This window comes from Ictalurus furcatus, chromosome 20 (genome assembly GCF_023375685.1).
Source record: "Ictalurus furcatus strain D&B chromosome 20, Billie_1.0, whole genome shotgun sequence".
Lineage (NCBI taxonomy): Eukaryota > Metazoa > Chordata > Actinopteri > Siluriformes > Ictaluridae > Ictalurus > Ictalurus furcatus.
Window position 1 is genome coordinate 8,847,715 of NC_071274.1, and position 20,281 is coordinate 8,867,995.

A 20,281-nucleotide genomic window follows, 5' to 3' on the forward strand; every position below is an offset into this window, starting at 1 on the left:
TTTTATCAATACAAAGCAGACAGAATTTCATCTGCCTTTTGAAGTCTTGTGCAACAACTATAATTCACAAGTTGGCCACCACAAAATATTATCTAGAAGCATTTAACCCCCAGTGTGTATAGACACAATAGAAATGTGCTGGAAAATCTACCTACACTGATATTCACATCAAAAGCTCTAGTCATCTAAAGCTGAAGTATAATAATTACTTTGTTTTATTGGTTGCAATAATCTGGAATAATGAGTAGTGTATAAAGGTATTCGTACAGTGTTCTACACTGTTATTGATGGAAACACCAGATTTAAAATAATAATAAATATTTGAAACTGCTCAAAATCCCAATAAAACAACTATCATGTGCATGTTTCAATTCACACTACTTTTTTTTTTTTTTTTAAAAAAAGATGAATAAACTTTATTATAATCAATATGGATAGAAAAGATTGTTGATCTCATTGTTGTTGTTTGTTGTCATGGTTATGGTGAGAGGCTAATAACATCAGTATGTTGCAGTGAGGCAGTAACTTTATTTTGTTGTTAGGCCAAAAATTTATTGCACATGCAAACTTCAAATTCTATAGCTGTGTGGGATCTTCAGACCACTTTGTTTGCAAACAGAAGAAACAAATCAAAAGAACAAAAACTATGTACAGGATAAAGTACAATATATATTCTATATATTACAGGCCATCACCTCATCAATAAGATCACTTGTGCAGATTGAAAATAACCAATCTCTTTAGAATTTTAACTTTGGCCATATTATTACCAATATTCAGGAATAGTGCTTATAAACATTCTTCTCTGTCTCTGAAGATCCAACAGAGAAATATAATGAATTATTCTTCCTATTGTGACAGCTCTGTATACAGTCAAAACCTATCAAGCAATAACATTAAATAATGAGCTACTTAGCTCATGAGAAATTTCTACTTCTAGTTCTTCAAAAGAAAAAATAATCCCAGGTGACTTGCTCATCAAACTGGAAATGCCTATACCTGAATCCACATTCAAGGCTAGACTCCATTCTGCAGTATGCTCATCCCACTGCACTGAAGTTTTATTTACATGAATGACACTCACTTGGAAGAAGGGTTAAAAAGGAATGAAACAGCCTTGCATGTAAAAAAAAAAAAAAAAAAACTTTGCAAAATTACATTTTACAGATAAATGATTGGGAGAGTTGTCTGAGCTACCTTTAGCTGATATGTAATCAAAACATTTAGAAGAAAATTATACAAGATGATTAAAAAAAATCTGATTGTGGTGGAAGAAGAAAAGTGTCATTAAGAGTGTATACTGAGGGTTGTAGGTAAACCTTAGTGACCATTAAGGCTGTGTGGATGTGCATGGACAATGGTACATGTACAAGGCCACCACTAGCAAATGTAAATACAACCTTCCTCTCCACTAGACCCATCTTAATCATAAAGGAATAGAGCTTTGGACAGGTCATCCCAGCCAGCTTGTTTTCCAATCTCCCTGCCAGACAAGGTAGATCCATAGAGTGCACACCTTTTTTTCAACCTGGAGAAATGTTTCCTCAATTTTTTTTTTTAATGATTAGGTTTAACTAATCATACAAGAACGCACCAGCACCCCCGTGAAGGACAGAAATCACACCAGAAACAGGCCATTCAGAAATTACTTACAATCAGCTTAACTACAAGAATCAGTAGCCAAAGCAAAACACCTGTATCTTAGTAAGTCTCTGTTGCCACTGGTCTGTACTCCAAATGGAAATTTAAAAGCTTTAGTAATGATGCAATATACTGTACAAGCATTACCAGTCTCAAGTCAATCCTAAAGCACTTCTTCAATCTTTAGTGTTTTCAGAGGATTAGATTCTCTGGGACACATTAACATTTTAAATCAAACTTAATCTTAATCAAACTTAATCTCACAGCAGCATGATAAGCATAGCATTGTGTGCCAAAATTAACATAAATTCCTTCCATTTATAATTCCTAACATTTTTCTATCATTGTGACTTTTGAATACCAAGAGCTGGCAGTTCTAACCTGGTCACAAAGACAGGTAAGTGGTGCTATCCAGTGCAGAGTTCATACTGACAACTTTCATTTAATCCACACATGGCTTAAGCTGAAGAAGAAAATAACACAGTCCATAGATGTATAGATCACATCCTACCAATAGTATCACTGTGCAAAACACACATAGCCAGTTGAAAAATCTGATCAGCACTGCATTATCTTTGAATGATGCAGCTGGTCTACATTAAGACAATTAGGAGTCTGTTTTCACAACAAACTAACAAAAACACCCCACTATCTATAACAGACTGGGTAGATGCATTTTGTAGCTGATTCATGAGTAGAAACTGCTACAGAAGGCTTTGTGTATTGAACATCAGATGCACTTGGTTCTACACACAGTCACTACATACAACCTTTCAGCCTTACTGTGTACTCCTGACTTAAGTGTCTATGTAAAGCATGAGTGTTAAGTGCGTGTGCTGCAATATATGGGAAAAAGCACATTTTTACCTGCACCTTTGCTCAACTCCAACCTCTTTATAATGGTTACTGAGGAATGCATTTGAGAACCACACATATAGTTATGGGTTAATAGGATCACTGTGTGAGTAAATGTGTGCGAGTGTGTCTGTGAAAGAGCACATCATAAGGACTGGTCCATGGGCTCAGAGATGCTTGGAGACTCTGCCCCCTGGCTCTTTATCTCGTCTTGCTCATCTAGACCATCCTCCTTCTCATCCTGCTTAGTAACGGTACTAGGTGTTGTCTGCTGCCGTAAGTGTTTGTCCATAGAGGCCTGTATATTTGACACCATTTCCTGTAGGTGGCGCCGCTGAGCCTCAATAGCTGTGGGCTCTAATTCTACTTCTCGACACCCTTCACGCATAGTGAGCATGCCTGGAGCCACACGTACCAGCTCTTCCCTTGACCGTGCTAGCCCCTCCCCCTGTACACTACCACTCATGTCCACTCCATTGCTGTGCTCCCGCCTGATTGGCTGGTGCTCATGTGAGGTGGAGCCCAGTGAGTGACCTTTGCCCTGGAAAGCAGTAACAGTCTGCTCCTTCTTGCGCACCACCCCTCCACTGCCGAGCTTTAGGCCATGAACGGGGCTTCCCTCAGGGTTGCGAGAGGGAGCCTCGGAACACAGTTGGGACAGTGCCTCTTGGATAATTTCTTCCACGTTAGGGCCGACCGGGAAGTGGCCAGCAGCATCCACACACAGCTCCAAACGCTCCTCTGCTGCGTTAAACACAAATGTCTTACCAGTCAGGTGTGGCAGAGTGCAGTGCTTCCCATCAAATAGACCTGAAGTTGAATACATACCAGAAGGAATGAGAACACACACACACACATTTAAAAAATAACATTTTATCCAGACCACAGTATATCACCCACAAGTGCTCTAACTTGTGACCAGTGCTGAATGCCAGTTATTAAGATCAGTGTTTCAAAGTCTATTCAATCTTTTCCTGTTCTACAAACCAACTAAAATATTATAATAGTGATTTTCAAAGGACACCAAAAAGAATTTAAAAATAATTGGGCATTTTGTCCTCCTTTTCACTGCCAAGTGACCAAAACCCTATTTCAGGATATCTTTCCTGTCCATGTAATATGTGTGCTGTACATGAGATAGAAATAGTGCAGATCAGTCTAGGTCTGCACAAACACAAAAATAAAAACATTTTTACACCAAGAGAGCGCACAGTAAAAAAATACTGTTTAACATTGCTAGAATGAAGAATCTGTGTGTCAGGTGCAAATCCAAGCTGGGGTTGGTAGTATTCTCAAATGAAGGACAGTAGAGTTCTGTGCCTCTACACACTAGTTAAGCTTCTTCATGTCTATAGAGTAAGGGTGTTCCATGCCTGATAAGTTATCTGCAAAGTCTGGTTGACATTACTTTTAAACAATATCCTGATAGGCTTCACTCACTAAAATTAACCTCAATCCAATGAAATTCAACCTCAAACTATGATTAGTGCAGAGAAAATGATTTTTAATAATAAATAAATAAATAAATACACTGGGAGACTTACCCATATCTTTCTTTACAATGTTATAGAAGACCCCTCCTTGCTGAAAGAGATGAGGTAACTTCTTAGCATACGACCACACATCCTCACCTGAGAGACAGGGAAAGAATAGTACACCTGCATGTTTTTGAAAGATCATGAACAAAGAGTAAAGCAGCAAGTGGGATTTGGACTGTTTGCTTGCATATGCATATGACCTATGTTTATGTTACCCATGTTTATGTTTATATGCATATAAACCTATGTTTATGATAGTCTTAAAATCTGCTGTGTTTCAGTCTTCTATTGGCTTCACACTGTAATTCTGGTGTGGATGATATGTGGATATTTACATTTACAAAAAAGCAGCCCTATAGACAATGCTCACTTTTCTTTCTGACTAACAAACTATATATTGTACACTCCTGGAGCCATTTTTGTGCTTTATATATTTTGTGTTAAAATGATGTTTGTATAAAAAAAAAAAAGCAGAATACATAATGCTACACTCTTTAAAAAAGGTTCCTTGGGATTCTATAGAGAATCCTGGGGTTCTGTACTTGGCCAAAAGAACCCTTTCTCAAAAATAGGTTCTATATAGAACCCTTGAAGAGCAAAGAACCTTTTATATTAAAACAGTTCTATAATTCAAAGAATGCATAAGGTTTAATCAATGCCATTACGTTTTGGAATTTTCTTTTGGATCACCACTCACACTGAGGTGGTGTACATATATACAGTGCCCTCCACAAATATTGGCACCCTTGGTATATATGAGCAAAGAAGGCTGTGAAAATTTGTCTTTTGATCTTTTGTTAAAAAAAAAATAAATTCACAAAAATACTCTGCTCTCATGGATATCAAACAATTGCAAACACAACACAGGTTTATCAAAAAATATATCTTTGTTAAATATAGGTATGCAACAATTACTGGCAACTCTTCAGTCTGTAAACATACAGCATGCTGCCGCTCTCTCTTCACTCTCTTCACCAGCTCTAATAGACAGCGCATTCATTTCATTTAAGCGCACGGCCGCCAGATATCACTAGAAAATTCAACTCCAGTTTCCATGTTTTGATTTAACCCCCCCCCCCCCCCAAAAACACAATATTATCAGCAGACATGGCAACACTGTACTGGGGGACCCCATCTAAAAGGAACAACTGATAAACAAAAACAAAAAAAACCTAATAAAATATAAAGACAGAAAATATGCTTAGTTATAAATAAATTATTTAATATTCAAAAATAGATATAATAAATTCATAAAATATAAATAAAATCATAAATGAAAATGTTTAATTACTATGGGTTGCAATTAATATCAATTTGACATTAAGCTTAGTTCGCTATTTCCTTAAAAGGCCATTTGCCTTCTTTTTCCTACTATGGACCATGTTTGTTAGTCTACCTTTAATTCTTTATTGTTCAAGATATTTAAAATAAATATTTTATGGTTTTTTATTTATCAATTAACAAACAGTATTTCTCATTGCTATTATTTTAATTCAATAAAAAGTGACCATGAGTAGAGAGCTTACATTTAACTGTTTATGACAGACCTCCTGATTAAAGCTTAAACAAAAAAAAGATTGGTATCTGAATCGGTTTCGGCTGTAAAAATCCTGATCGGAGCATCAGTAGTGAACACCATTAAACTAAAGTGCTTTGCATCTGATGAGTAAATGAACTCACCCAATCACATCCTATATGAGATTATTCAGATATATACACAATATACACAGATTGGGTCGAGAACTGACTCCAGCCCAGAACCATGACAGCGGAAAATGTCTAATAGTGTAGTTTTAAATTGATTTAAGAGGAGCAGACTTCAAAGACTGAACAGTGAGGTTTTTTGGGTTACAAGTTATTGTCTTTTGCATACAGCCTGTAAAATTAACTGAAAATATTACATTTAGTTTATCAGAAGGTAAATTAATTTGTCATGGCTCACAGTATGTTCCTAAATTCTGTCATAATTGAGAATTTCTCTCATGCCTACTTGTGTGTTATATTGTGGCACATTAATGTTACCATTTCTAAAAAAACAAAAACAAACAAAAAAAATAACTACAACCGTACTCCTAAATTTTTGACTCTGCTCCTAATTTTTTGTAATTAGGAGCACAAGTGCTCATAAAAGGAATTGTTACCGTAGAGCCCTGCCTTCCTGGGCACTAGGGCTGCAACTAACAATTATTTTCATAATCGATAATTTGGCGGATAATTTTTCCAATTAATTGAATGAAAAAACCCCCACCTTAATACCATACTAAAACTTTACATTAACACAACTGTTTGTCCAATTTATATATATATATATATATATATATATATATATATATATATATATATATATATAATGTGTGTGTGTGTGTGTGTTAGAGATGCACCAATACTAAATTACTCAGCGGATACCAATAACCGATTATTCAGAGTGTTATCGGCCGATATCTGATGACCGATACCGATAGTCCTGCCTTTTATGCCTTCTTTTAATTAATTAATTAATTAATTAATTAAAGAAAGTAGAAATGCTTTTGTTTGTGGTGAGTGAATGTGAAGCCTAACAGGTTTTTAGAATTCAGTCAATGTTAATATGAATTAATAACATTCAATAAGTTAAGAAATCTTACTTTAATCTTCAGAATTTAGTTAATTAGAGTAATGTGTTTTCTGTTTATGAGACCAGTTACTGTGAAACAACTTGTTGAAATGGAGAGAATAAAGTTTTTATTTGCATTTTTTCAGAATTGTGGAATTTATTATTATTAATTTAAAAGAAGGCATAAAAAGGCAGAACTAGAGGTATCGGCCGATAATCACTCTGAATAATCGGTTATCGGTATCGGCTGAGAAATTTAGTAGATAGAGATAGATGGATAGACAGATAGATAAGATAGATAGATAAGATAAATAGATATAGAGGAATGCGTGTTGTAATCAAAGCCAAAGGTTGTGCAATTAAATTTTAGAGTGCATGACTTTTTTTTGGCCAGGCCATGTACAAGTCTCTCACACTGATGCACTCTTGGCCTCTCCAGCACCAGATGCCTGGTTGGAAAAGCAGGTAGGCATGTGTAATAAGAAAACCTGATTTGGTGAGCAGTCAATGTTTATATGCAGCACACTAAGAGGTATACAGCTAATCAGTTACTTATTATTCACTTAGTCCTATGAATTCCTTATGAATGCCCGTGAGGCAGTGCGCATTTTACTTTCGATTTCGAATTAGCAGCAATTTGGGGGTGGCAACTGCTTGAATGGTGGGTTCATTATTATTCTTGATGAAGAACACAATAACAACAAAACAGTACAATTACATACTAGCTGCTATTAAACATAGAACTTTTGAAACCAAATCTTCAGAACCAACTTGTACACTAGCTGAGACATTGGAGCGTGTCCTCCTTTTGTACAGTAACATTTCTGTTGTCTTAATGGCATGGCTGGTTTGAGTTGTCTTAATTTATGGATTTGTTTTGGCTTGCGTTCTGTAAATATTATTAATCAAATTATTTAATATTTCTTTGAATAATGTCATTAATACAAAATGACTGTGTTTCACAAAAGTTCATTTAAATTTGTGTGTGTAATTGAAATAAATACATTGGGGAAATAAGTATTGGATGGTTCACCATTTTTTTCGGGAAATATATTTCCAATGAGGCTATTCACATGAAATTTTCCCCTGACATCAGTATTAACTCAAGAACTCTGGAAATATAAAGAATTCACAACATTAAAGTCCATAAATAAAGTTGGTAATAAAGTGGAATGACACAAGGAAAAAGTATTGAAACACTAAGAAAAAGCAGTTATCCAAGGCAAGGAACCAGCTGAAATCCATAAGTAATTATACCCCCTTATCTGTGAAAATTAATATCAGCTGGGTTAGTAAATTGATGGTCTATAAAAAGGCTTTTCGTTACCAAAGTGTCACACAAGAACCATCTCATGATGGGTAAAACAAAGAGCTCTCCCAAGGCCTTTGCAACCTTATTGTTGCGATACATATTGATGGAATCGGATACAGACGTATTTCAAAACTTCTGAATCTTCCAGTAAGCACCATTGGGGCCATTATCCGCAAATGGAAGCAACATCACTCCGTCATCATCCATCCACGCACAGGAGCTCCTTGGAAGATTTCTGTCCAGGTTTTCAGAAGAATAGACAGAAGAGTAGCCCAAGAGCCAAGGACCACTCGGAAAGAGCTCCAGAAACACCTGCAGGAAGCAGGTGCCATTGTCACAGAGAAAACAATAGGCAATGCACTCCACTGCTCACGCAGTGAATGATGAAGATGAGATGTGGGTGGACCTTCCAGCAGGACAATGATCCAAAGTATACAGCAAAGGAAACTCTCAATTGGTTTCAGAGAAAAAAAATCAGGGTGTTAGAATGGCCCAGTCAATCACCTGACTTGAATCCAATTGAACAAGATTTAAAGATAATATGTTTAGAAGAATGGGACAAAAATCACACCTGAATACTGCAGCTGATTAATTTCTTCATATACAGGAAGTGTCTTGAAGCTGTCATTACAAACAAAGGCTTCCCCACTAAGTATTTGCTTGTATTCTCTCATTTGTCAGTCGCTTTGGATAAAAGAGTCTGCTAAATGAATAAATGTAAATGTAATTAAATGAATTTCAGTTAGTGTGTTCAATACTTTTATTCCTGTGTCATTCCACTTTATTACACACAACCTTATTTATGGACTGAATTCTTTATATTTCCATATTTCTTGAGTTAATACTGATGTCTGGTGAAAATTTCACGTCAATAGCCTCATTGGAAAGATATTTACTAAAAAAAAAAATGTTGACACATCCAGTATTTATTTCCCTCACTGTAAGCTATTTCAACTTGACAATCAGATTAAAATTGCAATTACTTTTCGCCAGTAATAAAGTTGAAGGCAGTCAACTGAGGTTTACGTTACTGAGTCTACTTATGCATTTATTTAAAAAAACACCAGCTTGATAAATGCGGTCCATTGTTTAAGTGCACAATTTGTATTTTTCCTGTGTTGTATATCAAGTAACTAGCTGCTTTTTCAAGTATCACTTTACAAGTATTAAATCCAACAGTGGACTGGATCAGACCATGTTAAACCTGATCATATACTAATCCAGTGTTTCAGACCATTACTGACCAAGATACCAAGAATCAGTTTCAGATTGGTGGATGTGAAATCTGTTATGCACCTCCAACAAAATGGCATACTACGAACACATCACATGGACTAACTAACTTTCTGGAAGATGACACCTTTCCAACAAATATAGTGAATTTTTTTTTCTTGAAAATGCCTTTGAAAAAAATATTATACAGGCCCTACATAATACAATCTCAAAAATGGCACAATTTCCTTATGAATTCAATAAAAACAGTTAAATATAGACTTAAGTGGACAAATAATTATTTACTCTGCTTTGTGATTTTCCATGGCAAAGCTGATATTTGCACCTACTACACCTATTCTGTGTTTCAAACTGTTATATATGTACATGGGTTGTTACTGTTTTTCAAAAGGTTATGTCCTACCCATAAGTGTTGCAAGAAGACAGAGCGATGACATCTCCAGATCAACACTGTCCTGTATATCTCGGCTGCTGGTTTTGCTGAGCCGAGGTTCCATCGGGATATGAGTATTTATTTGCGTATCTGGGACACTCTCCTGGAGTACTTCCACAGTGATGCGGTCTCCGTGCTGCAGGGCCACAGGCAGGTCCTGATGCTCGGGGGGTGGTGGGGGCAGTTCCCGAGGAGGAAAGCCATGCCGGATACACTGTTGGTGGGGCTGTAGGTTGAAGGCTTGGGTGATGGCTTCCTGAAGCTCTGCATAGGTATTATGGGCTTGCAGCTGCAGTGTCGCCTGCCGCCCATCGCTGGTTGTCACCCGGATCTTCTTCTGCCCACTAGGGGTCAGACCTTTGGTGGGTGTGGGTGGAGCTGAGGAGAAGGGGGCAGGTGAGGCAGAGCGAGGCTCTGCACTCTGGTCTTGCATCTGCTGCCGTTGCGTGCGTCTGCGTTGGGACAGAGCTGCCTGCTCACTAATCTTATGTTGCAGACTCCTCTCTGTTTGGCTCATCACCAGTTCCTCTTTATGTAACGTGCGGCCCTTCTGACCCGTCAATATAATCTTTTGGGGAGCGTTTGCATCCCACTCCACCACTTGCCCAACCCCTTGCCCTTGGCCCTGCATATGAGCAGCCTCTATGGTCACTGGGTGGTACTCCTCTGGGTTCTTCTTTGCTGTATGGTGCAGAACAGTGTTCACCACCTTCTGCACTAGAATCTCACTGCCAAACTCTCCTGGGAAGTGCTTGGTGACAAGGCGCATTGCCACATTGTAGACATTGCTGTTCAGTGCTGGATCTAATTCATACTGGAACCAATAGACAGTCTCGCGGACTACACGGCCACCCCACTCAAGGGTAATAGGGAATGCCTCTGGCAAGTTGTCATACTCCTTTCCATCCCAGAAATGTTTAAAGCCACAACCACACTTACCACCCTGTGAGCGTGTGTTGGTACGGTCCCCATCCAGGTACACTATAGATCCATCATCACGAACATGCCGTGCAGTGTTTCTGTGGCACCAGGTACAGGTGGACAGTGAACTGAGTTTGTAGTCAGGAACCAGTGCATCCCTTTCAGGGCAGTAGGAACATACCACATTATTCAATGGGAAGGTGTAGTTCTTGTCTCCCCGGAGAGTGCCGTGAGTAGACTTAGCAAGGTTGTACAGTTTTCCACCAGGCTCTAACCACTCAGGGGGAACATGGAGTTCAGACAGTGCATTGCACATCAGACAGCGGTGCAAACGATTCTCCTGCACCAATTTTTTTGCTGCCTCTGTCACCTCTTCAGGTTGAATGCCAATCACTCCTGTTCGGCGGTAAACATACTGATGAACATCAGCCACCAGAGCAGGATGGATGCCATGTTTCTCTATAAAAACATCCTCCATAGCACTGACTAAACGGAGCAGGTATTTCTCCTGCAGGCTTCGATCTCCCCCGATAACACAGCCTCCACAGACTTCCAGACTGACATACCTACAGATAAGCTCCTGTGGAACTCCCCAAGCCTTGGGGATCAGTGCTGCAGGCAGCTTTGGAAGTGGCATTCCCTTAATACCCACTAGTGGGAGATAATGATTCCTGCCTGAACTGCTCCAGGCAATGCAGATAGGCTTGTTGAGAGAGCCATCCTTTCCTCTGCATTGCTCCTCAGGCACCAAGCCTGGCAGAAACGTAGCCGAGTAGTCACCCGAGCTCCTCATGCCACTCAGAGAGTCTAGCAGGATTATGGGACGGTGCAGGACATTGGCTAAGCCAAAAATATGTATGTTCCTCAATCCAAGTGGGACACCCTCTGGAGGCACAAACAAAGGGTCACACTCATTGATGATGTCCTCCCATTCTGCGGTGTCAATAAAATCTTGGAATAGAGCCTTATAGCGATCCAGATTTTGTTTGAAACTGAACTTGAGGTTCTCTCTTAGTGCATGCCAAAAAAGCTCACGACCCACTAACGCCCTGGACACAGCATGAACTAGGCAATGGCCATCTCCATCCACATGTACAGGAATAAGACATTCTTTGTTGTTGTTAGCTTTCTTGAGCTCCTCCAATGTATCATGGAGGTATATGAGACTGCCAGATCTGTCCTTACCATAGCCAACTGTAGATACGTGCTCCTGTTCAATAAGAAAAGCTCTGCCACCTAGCAGCGAGCAGTCAAAGAGCTCACCTTGATTCATCTCCCGTAGTAGCTTTGCTTTCCCCGTCTGTTTGTCCATCCCGTAACGGGTAAGAATCGGTGACAGCAACTTGCAGTGGTAGTTGGACAGACCCATCACTTTGACCAGCTCTGTGCTTTTCTTCGGCGCTCCCGTAACATCGAGCAAGGCGTTTCTCAGTAAATTATGAAGCACAACATCTGGGTCGGTTACTTCTTCCACATTTAAAAGATTCTTCTGTTCGTGACGTTGGCCACACTCCGTGCATTCAATGCTAACTAAGCTATAAGCAGGGAAGAAGAGTCTCGCCTGGCATTTGAAATCTGGACAAATACCTGAAAAAATTCGCTTGTCCCTTTTCTTTGTACCTTGTGCCGACGACATTTTGATGAGTGATTCTATTCTCTCGTAATGGTTTATAAAACCATTATATTATTCTCCCCAGTTTGTGTAATCCTACAGTTGTTATTTATCGGCTGAGATCAACACGGAAGCGGTTGTTTTTCTCCACCCACTGTCTGTTTTAAGACGTCACTTTCCGTTCAGGAAGAAGGAAGCCGGATGTTGTAGTTTGAATTCAACACTGACGGACTCTCGTACAAAATGCTTCATTCATAAACATAAAAAATGATCAAACGTTATTTAGAATAAGTTGTACTTAGTATATATATATATATATATATATATATATATATATATATATATATATATATATATATATATATATATATATATACACGTGATCTTATAATAACGACAATGTAGGCTGTAGGATGTAAAATGAATTGCAAACGTTTTACACTACACGAACCAGAATGCAAAGCAGCCGCGTGCAACTGACCCCTGATCCGCAAGTGATGCCCAAAACGGAAGTTTTTTATTTTTAGAGAACACACGACTTTACCCTCTAGTGGAATAAAGTTGGTTTGACGTTGGACGTTCGATATTCGCAGATATGCGGAAATTAAGGGACCGTCTCTAAAGTTACATACGCAATAGCATTTGAAGGGATTGATTTACAGTCATATAAACAACTGTAAAGTGTTCATCTAGGTGTCAGCTATAATGCACACCTCTTATATATATATATGACCCCCTTTATGCATTCGTGAAGGTTTTTTTGGTTCATGCATTGTAGGGTTAAATATCAAAAATCTAAAAGGTGTGCATCATACTTGACACCTAGATGAACACTATACAGTTGGCTTCATGACTGTACATCATTCCCTTCAAATGCTATTGAGCTTTAAATAATTGTATATTTTGTGTATGGGCCCATTCAGTAGTGAAATACATGGCAAATTTACATATGATTTAATAGTTTATTTTAATAAATATCAGAAATCTAAAAGGTGTGCGTTATAGCTGACACCTAGATGAACACTTTCCAGTTGGTTGTGTGACTGTACGTCATTCCTTCAAATGCTATTGAGTTTTAAATAATGGTATCTTTTGGGTATGGGCCCATTCTCTAGTGAAATTCATATCTAATTTACATATGATTTAATAGCTTATTTTAATAAATATCACAAATCTAAAAGGTGTGTGTCATACCTGACACCTAGATGAACACTTTACAGTTAGATGTGTGACAGTACGTCATTCCCTTCAAATGCTATTGAGCTTTAAATAATTGTATATTTTGTGTATGGGCCCATTCGGTAGTGAAATACATGGCAATTTTTACATATGATTTAATAGTTTATTTTAATAAATATCAGAAATCTAAAAGGTCTTCTTCATACCTGACACCTAGATGAACACTTTACAGTTGGCTTCATGACTGTAAAGTCATGGATCATTCCCTTCAAATGCTATTGAGCTTTAAATTATGGCTATTTTGTGTATGGGCCCATTCTGTAGTGAAATTCATATCTAATTTACATATGATTTAATAGCTTATTTTGTTAAATAAGGTTTGAGGTGTGCATTATAGCTGACACCTAGATGAACACTTTACAGTGTGACTGTAAGTCATTCCGTTCAAATGCTATGCTGCTTTCGAGCGCGGCTCTCCAGCTTTCCAGTGCTGTTTTAGCTTGGCGTTTGCTCTCCGTGCATAGTACGATGTCATCGGCATACATCATCGTCCATGGTGGTTCTTGCCAGAGTCCATCTGTCAGCCTGTCCATGAGGGTGATAAACAGAAATGGACTTAAGGTTGACCCCTGGTGGAATCCAACCTTAACGTCAAAGCTGTCTGTGATTCCCACAGCGCTTTTGACTTTGGTCCTACTGTCAGCGTACATGTCTTTAACTGCTCTGACATATTTGGCTGGCACACCTGACTGGTGCAAGGCGCGCCAAACCTCTTCGCAAGGGAGATGTACAGAACTGCTCCAACTATCGTGGTCTGAAGCTCATCAGCCACACTATGAAACTCTGGGTGATGAGCTTCAGACCACGATAGTTGGAGCAGTTCTGTACATCTCCCTTGTTTTTGAAGATGGGTACTAGAACACTTTCTCTCCATTCCGCTGGCATTGCTTCAGTGTTCAATATGTGATTGAACAGCCCAGTGAGAAACCCTATCGCCATATCGCCCAAGCATCTCCAGGCTTCTATAGGGATCTCATCTGGGCCCGTAGCTTTGTTGCGCTTCATTTTCTTCAGTGCCGCTTGCACTTCTTGTTTGCTGATCGGTGGTACTTCTTCTTTGTTCTCCAGTTCTTGTTTGTATCTTTTTCCATGTTGATTCTTTTCATTCAGGAGGTGCTTGTAGTATTCTTCCCATCTTTGTTGGATCTCAACAGTCTTCGTCAGTACCTTTCCGTCTTCATCTTTGATTGCACGCACCATCTGAACGTCTTTCCCACTATGGTCCCATTGGCGTGCTAAACGATACAGTTCCCGTTCCCCTCCTCCATCTTCTATTCGTCTGTACAGTTCGTTGTAGGCTTCTCGCTTCGCCTTTGCCATGGCTTTCTTTGCTTCTTTGTTGGCTTTCTTGTACTCTTCTGAAATTCTTTCATCTTTGGTTGTTTCCCATAGTTTTTTCATTTCTTTCTTCCGCTGTATGCTAGTTTGTACTTCTGGGTTCCACCACCACTTTTCCTTATTTTCTCTTCTCAACCCTTTGGAGTAACCCGGTGCGTTTACTGCTGCTAGCCTAATCATGTTGGCAGTAGTAGTCCAGTTCGACGGCAGGGTGCTTTCTCCTCCATTTGCTCGCATTACCTCCGCTCTAAAGTTACTCATCCCCTCCTCCATTTTGAGCTTCCACCATTTTGTCTGTGGTTGTCGTCTGGGTTCCTTGCTTTTCTGGCAGCATACTACTGGTCTGTGTTGACGTGCCACGTTGTCTCCGGCTATTACCTTACAGTCTCTAGTCTCTCTCAAATCTCTCCGCCTGCAGAGGATGTAATCTACTTGGGAGCATTTCTCTCCACTGCAGTAGGTAACACATTGTTTCTCTTTTTTGAAGAAGAACGTGTTAAGCACTGCGAGTTCTATGCTTTTTGCGAAATCTATGATTTTCTGACCTTCGTCATTTCTTATCTTCATCCCATGTTGACCAAGGACCTGCTCATCCCCTAAGTTCCCTTCATCCACATGACCGTTAAGGTCGCCTCCTAAAAATAGTCTTTCCGCTTTCGGAATTTCTTCTACTAAGGGCTCTAGCTCGCTCCAAAAACTCTCCTTCTCTGCTTCACTGCATCCGACTTGTGGGGCGTACGTGCTAACTATGTATACTAACGTGTCTTCTACTTAGAGTTTAAGTCTCATTGCTCTGTCTGATACTCGCTTCACCTCTACGACTCGATCTATGTGCTTCTCAGCCAAGATGATGCCCACTCCGTTTCTTTTCCCATCCGACCCATGGTAAAAGAGTTTGTAGCCTCCGCCTATTCCTTTCACTTTGCTGCCTTTCCACTTAGTCTCTTGTACGCAGAGAATGTCAGTTTTGTGCTTCTCTACCATGTCGGCCAATTCTCTCCCCTTGTCCGTCATTGTGCCAACGTTGAGGGACCCGACCTTCAGTTCCGCGTAGTGGGTCCTATAGCGTTCGCGCTTCAGCTTGATTCATTTCCCTCCTCTGTCGCTGCGTTTGCGTGGTGTTTGTGAAGCTTCTTTCTTCTTTCTTTGTCCAGCAGTAGCACATTTTCCTTCGGCACCCTGTTGGGCAACAGTGCCGATGGCGGTCGTTGTTATCCCGGGCCTCGACCGATCCGGTATGGAGTTTTTAAGGTTGATTCACATGTTGGTTTGGCTAGGGTTTTTTATGCCAGATGCCCTTCCTGACACAACCCTTCCCATTTATCTGGGCTTGGGCCCGGCACTGGTCCTGTGCGCGCACGGAGCCAGTGGCTGGGTTTTGTTAGATATGCAACAATTATTGGCACCCCTATGAATTCATATGAGAAAAATATATTTGAAGTACATTCCCATTGTTATTTAAAAACATTTTAGTACACCTGGATGACTAGGAACAGGAAATTGTTCAACCATGATTTCCTGTTTCACAGGGGTATATGAGGTAACACATAGGCCAAATTCCCTTTCTTATTCATAACAATGGATAAGAACAAGGAATATAGCTGTGATGTGTGGCAAAGGTTGTTGAGCTTCACAAAATGGGAAGTGGTAATAAGAAAATAGCAAAATCATTGAAAATGCCCATTTCCATCATCAGGGCAATAATTAAGAAGTTCCAGTCAACTGGATATGTTATGAATCAACTTGGAAGAGGATGTGTGTCTATATTGTCTCAACACACTGTGAAGAGAATGGTTCGAGTGGCCAAAAAATCTGCAAGAATCACAGCTGGAGAATGCAGAAGTTTGTTGCGTCTTGGGGTCAGAAAGTCTCAAAAAATACAATCCAAAGTCACCTACATCACCACAAGTTGTTTGGAAGGGTTTTAAGTAAAAAGCCTCTACTTTCATCAAAACAAACTCAAGGGTCTTCGGTTTGCCAGACACTACTGGAACTTCAAATGAGTTTGAGTTCTATGGTCAGATGAAACCAAAATAGAACTTTCTGGCAATACACACCAGAGGTAGTTTTGGCGTACACAGAGAGGTAGCCATATGGAAAAGTATAATTTAATATCAACAGATATTAAATGAAAACCTGACTGCCTCTGCCAGAAAGCATAAAATGGGCAGTGGTTGGATCTTCCAGCAGGACAATGATCCAAAACATCCAAAAATCAAACAAAATCAACACAAAAATGGTTTACTGACCAGAAAATCAAGGTCCTGTCATGGTCATCCCAGTCCCCTGTCTTTAAACCCATAGAAAACCTGTGGGGTATACTGAAAAGGAGAGTCCAATAGTGTGGACCTTGAAAGTTGAAGGATCTGATGAGATTCTTTATGGAAGAATGTTTTCAGATTCCTTGCCATGTATTCTCCAACCTCATCAGGCACTATAGGAGAAGACTCAGAGCTGTTATCTTGGCAAAGGGAGGTAGCACAATTATTAACTAAAAGGGTGCCAATAATTTTTGCACACCTATATTTAACACATTTTTTTTTAATTAACATGCATTTTGTTTGCAATTGTTTGATATCCATGAGAGCAGAGTATTTTTGTGAAATTTTTTGAACAAAAGATCAAAAGGTTAAACAATAAAGTCAGTTTTTCACAGCCTTCTTTGCTCATATTTACCAAGGATGCCAATATTAGTGGAGGGCACTGTACAGGTATACATGGGCACTGAAACTCTTCTGTGGTTCTCTCAGTAAGTCTTAGCCTAAGACAAACATAAGACATAAAAAAGGCAGTAAACAATAAAAACTGCGCATAAAAACTGAACAAGCAGCATTTTTGGGGGACAAGCACCCAGACATTCACAGATGTGCTACGATTGTCGAGCCATAACTTTAGGCAAGGAAAGAAGTGTGAAAACTTAAGTGTGTCTCTTCATCAGTAGGAAACAGGATTAATACTTTGAGTGATGCTCAGTCTTATTAAAGTATGGTATTTGATATATTTATGAGTGCTGTCTGCTGTTGTCTGATGAGGTCCCCCATCAAGACATCTTACGCACTCTTGTGATGACTTTGAAACACAGCCTCCACTCTCCATTCCAAGTGGGTCACCATGGTCGCCTAGGTCACTTGGATTGACAAGAATGGCCAGATAGTGATGTAGCAGGAGCCTTTTATAGGCTGCACACACAAGTCACATCTATGAGATGACAACTTTGCTATTAGTACAAGTCAAGTAAATGAGCAATGAGAAAACTTCTGTTACATACATAACCCTCTGTTTATGTGGTTTTATTTTTTATTTATGTGCTTATTGCTATAGGATGAAATTAGACTCCATTTTAATATACAGATAGTGGCATATCATTATTAAAATAGAAAACCACGGGCTTTAGAAGCATTCAGATATTTGCTCAAAGTGTGAGCAAGCACTTCCCGGTTTGTAAGTGACATTGACTTTGTTTACTTCTGACACATGTGTTTTGTTGTGATTTCTGTCTTGTCTCCACCCCTGTCTTGTCATTGGTTGTTTCCCATATGTGTTCTCTTTGTTCTCAGCTGTTTTTTGTTTCACCCCGATTGCGTTTGTTATTTAAACCCCTTGTGTGTCCATATGGGTTGCGAAGTATTGCGTGAGTTTTCTGTGTACCAAGCCTTTGTTCATAGTTTCATGTTTCATAGTTTTGATCATGTTCTCGACTTCGTTATTTGATTCTTGTTTAGCCTAGTATATGCCTGTTTGCCGATCGCCTGATCCATTGCCGTTTTTGACCATGCCTGTGTTTCACGTTTTGGATTGGTCTGCCTGCCTCTCGTCAATAAAGCTCTTGCTGCAATTGCATCTGAGTCAACCTCCCATTTCATGACAGCCATATTTTCATTTATATATACACTACAGCAATTCTTTTCCATTTCCCTTATATTTTCTGCTGTAGCCATAAAATTATTTGTTTTTTTAAGACTAGGATTGGGTAAATTTGGTTACATTTTGCAAATCCTCTATGGCAAAGTTAAAAAAACCTACAGTTAAAAATTGTATATAAAACTTACAGTTATGTAATATTTACATAATACATAACTTCAAATAGCATTTTCTTATGTCTGATGTCCACTATGATTGTTTTGGACAGTGTTCTGTATTACAGGTGCTGCATAGTGCCAAAAGGACTGTGACTCTGCAGGCTGGTTATATAGTGCCTGGAGTGCCAGGATAAATAGGTCTACTGGACAGCTACTGGAATGTACTAAATCTGTGTTTTGCATAAATCCACACGTAGAAGGATGCTGTTAATGTGATTATTGTGTAATAACATTAATAATTAATAATAAGTAATAACATTAATTAATATTAATGAACATACAAAATGAACACAAATATTAATAACATTAATATTAATGATAACATAACATAGCATTGTTTTTCCTGTATTTGATCTGGTTTTGCCTGTAGTGTTCTGCTTCTTTTCTGTCGAAAAACTTTGCCTAACAAGTACGCTTCATAACAGTTGCATTTCACCCCAGAGCAACTGACATGTGAATCAAAGGTAAATTGTAACAAACACATTGTGTTTGATTATTATTTACATTTAACTGGTTGTAAAAGAAACATTTTACAAATCAGCCAGGTTGATTTGAGCCTGCTGTGATATGTAGTAAGCAATTTGAAAATGTAGAGTGAAAAAAAGAAAAAAAAGAGAACGACTATGTTTTGCTAACATAATGTAGGTCATTTTGGTGTTTACGTTCTTCTACACTTCTCATAATATTCTCATTATAAACTAATACTGAATGTTTCATATGGACCTACTGTTTTTAGCAATCCACTTTCTGAAACATCACAAAGTCTTCACAATGTTGCGGAGACTGTAGCCACTGTGTGTGTGTGTGTGTGTGTGTGTGTGTGTGTGTGTGTGTGTGTGTGTGTGAAGGTGAGAGAGAGAGAGAGAGGAAGAGACAAAGAGAGAGAGACAGAGAGATGGAACTACTATAATCAGTACTGATATATGTGTTGTCTCCTAGGGAAGGGTAGCTATCCAGTAAGGAAATTCTGCACTGATAAAGGTCAGCCATGCTGAGGTGAGAGCTGTGTCTCACTGTATGAATGGGAATACATTTGAGTATGTACGGTCACTGATTCTTGGCTGTGACTGCGAATCTTGAGCTGGGTGCTCTGTGAGACTTTTGCACAAGGACACATGGACATCCCCATGCACACATACACACATGCAGGTGCAGGGTAAGATCTTCACTGTTCATGCATGCCAAACTGAATTATTACCTTTAGACAGAATAGTGCACAAGTGCTTACCACCTCCTCGCTTCCCTGTGGTTTAGTGTCATAACCAGGTTTGCTGTTGTTATGGATTGTCAGTGAAATATTTATTTTATAAACATAAGTATTGCATTTATGCACCTTTTTAATGGCAAACTAATAAATCAAAACTTTGCAACTCTGCATACAACCTTGAACAAGCTTATATGGAATATCCACTTTGGTACTCTGTATCAACATCCAGACACTCATACTAATGATACTACACTACAAAACATACCTGCCTTGTCATCAG

General features: G+C 39.1%; 1 protein-coding gene across 1 annotated transcript; it reads right to left on the minus strand.

Moving 5' to 3' along the window:
* Window positions 1-427: 427 nt before the first annotated feature.
* Window positions 428-12,684, minus strand: vcpip1 (valosin containing protein (p97)/p47 complex interacting protein 1). The gene is made up of 4 exons (XM_053651656.1): window positions 12,590-12,684; window positions 9,576-12,384; window positions 4,041-4,127; window positions 428-3,306 (listed from the first exon to the last, which is right to left on the minus strand). The coding sequence occupies exons 2-4, from the start codon at window positions 12,160-12,162 to the stop codon at window positions 2,642-2,644; spliced, it is 3,339 nt and encodes a 1,112-aa protein (XP_053507631.1). The 5' UTR covers window positions 12,163-12,384; window positions 12,590-12,684; the 3' UTR covers window positions 428-2,641.
* Window positions 12,685-20,281: the final 7,597 nt, after the last annotated feature.

Excerpts from the sequence above, each read along its gene's own strand:
- vcpip1 (XM_053651656.1), bottom strand. The coding sequence starts at position 12,162 with ATGTCGTCGGCACAAGGTACAAAGAAAAGGGACAAGCGAATTTTTTCA. Across the intron at positions 4,128-9,575 it reads TCTTCTTGCAACACTTATGG|GTGAGGATGTGTGGTCGTAT; the intron begins GTAGGACATAAC and ends CCTGTCTCTCAG. Across the intron at positions 3,307-4,040 it reads CATTGTAAAGAAAGATATGG|GTCTATTTGATGGGAAGCAC; the intron begins GTAAGTCTCCCA and ends ATTCAACTTCAG.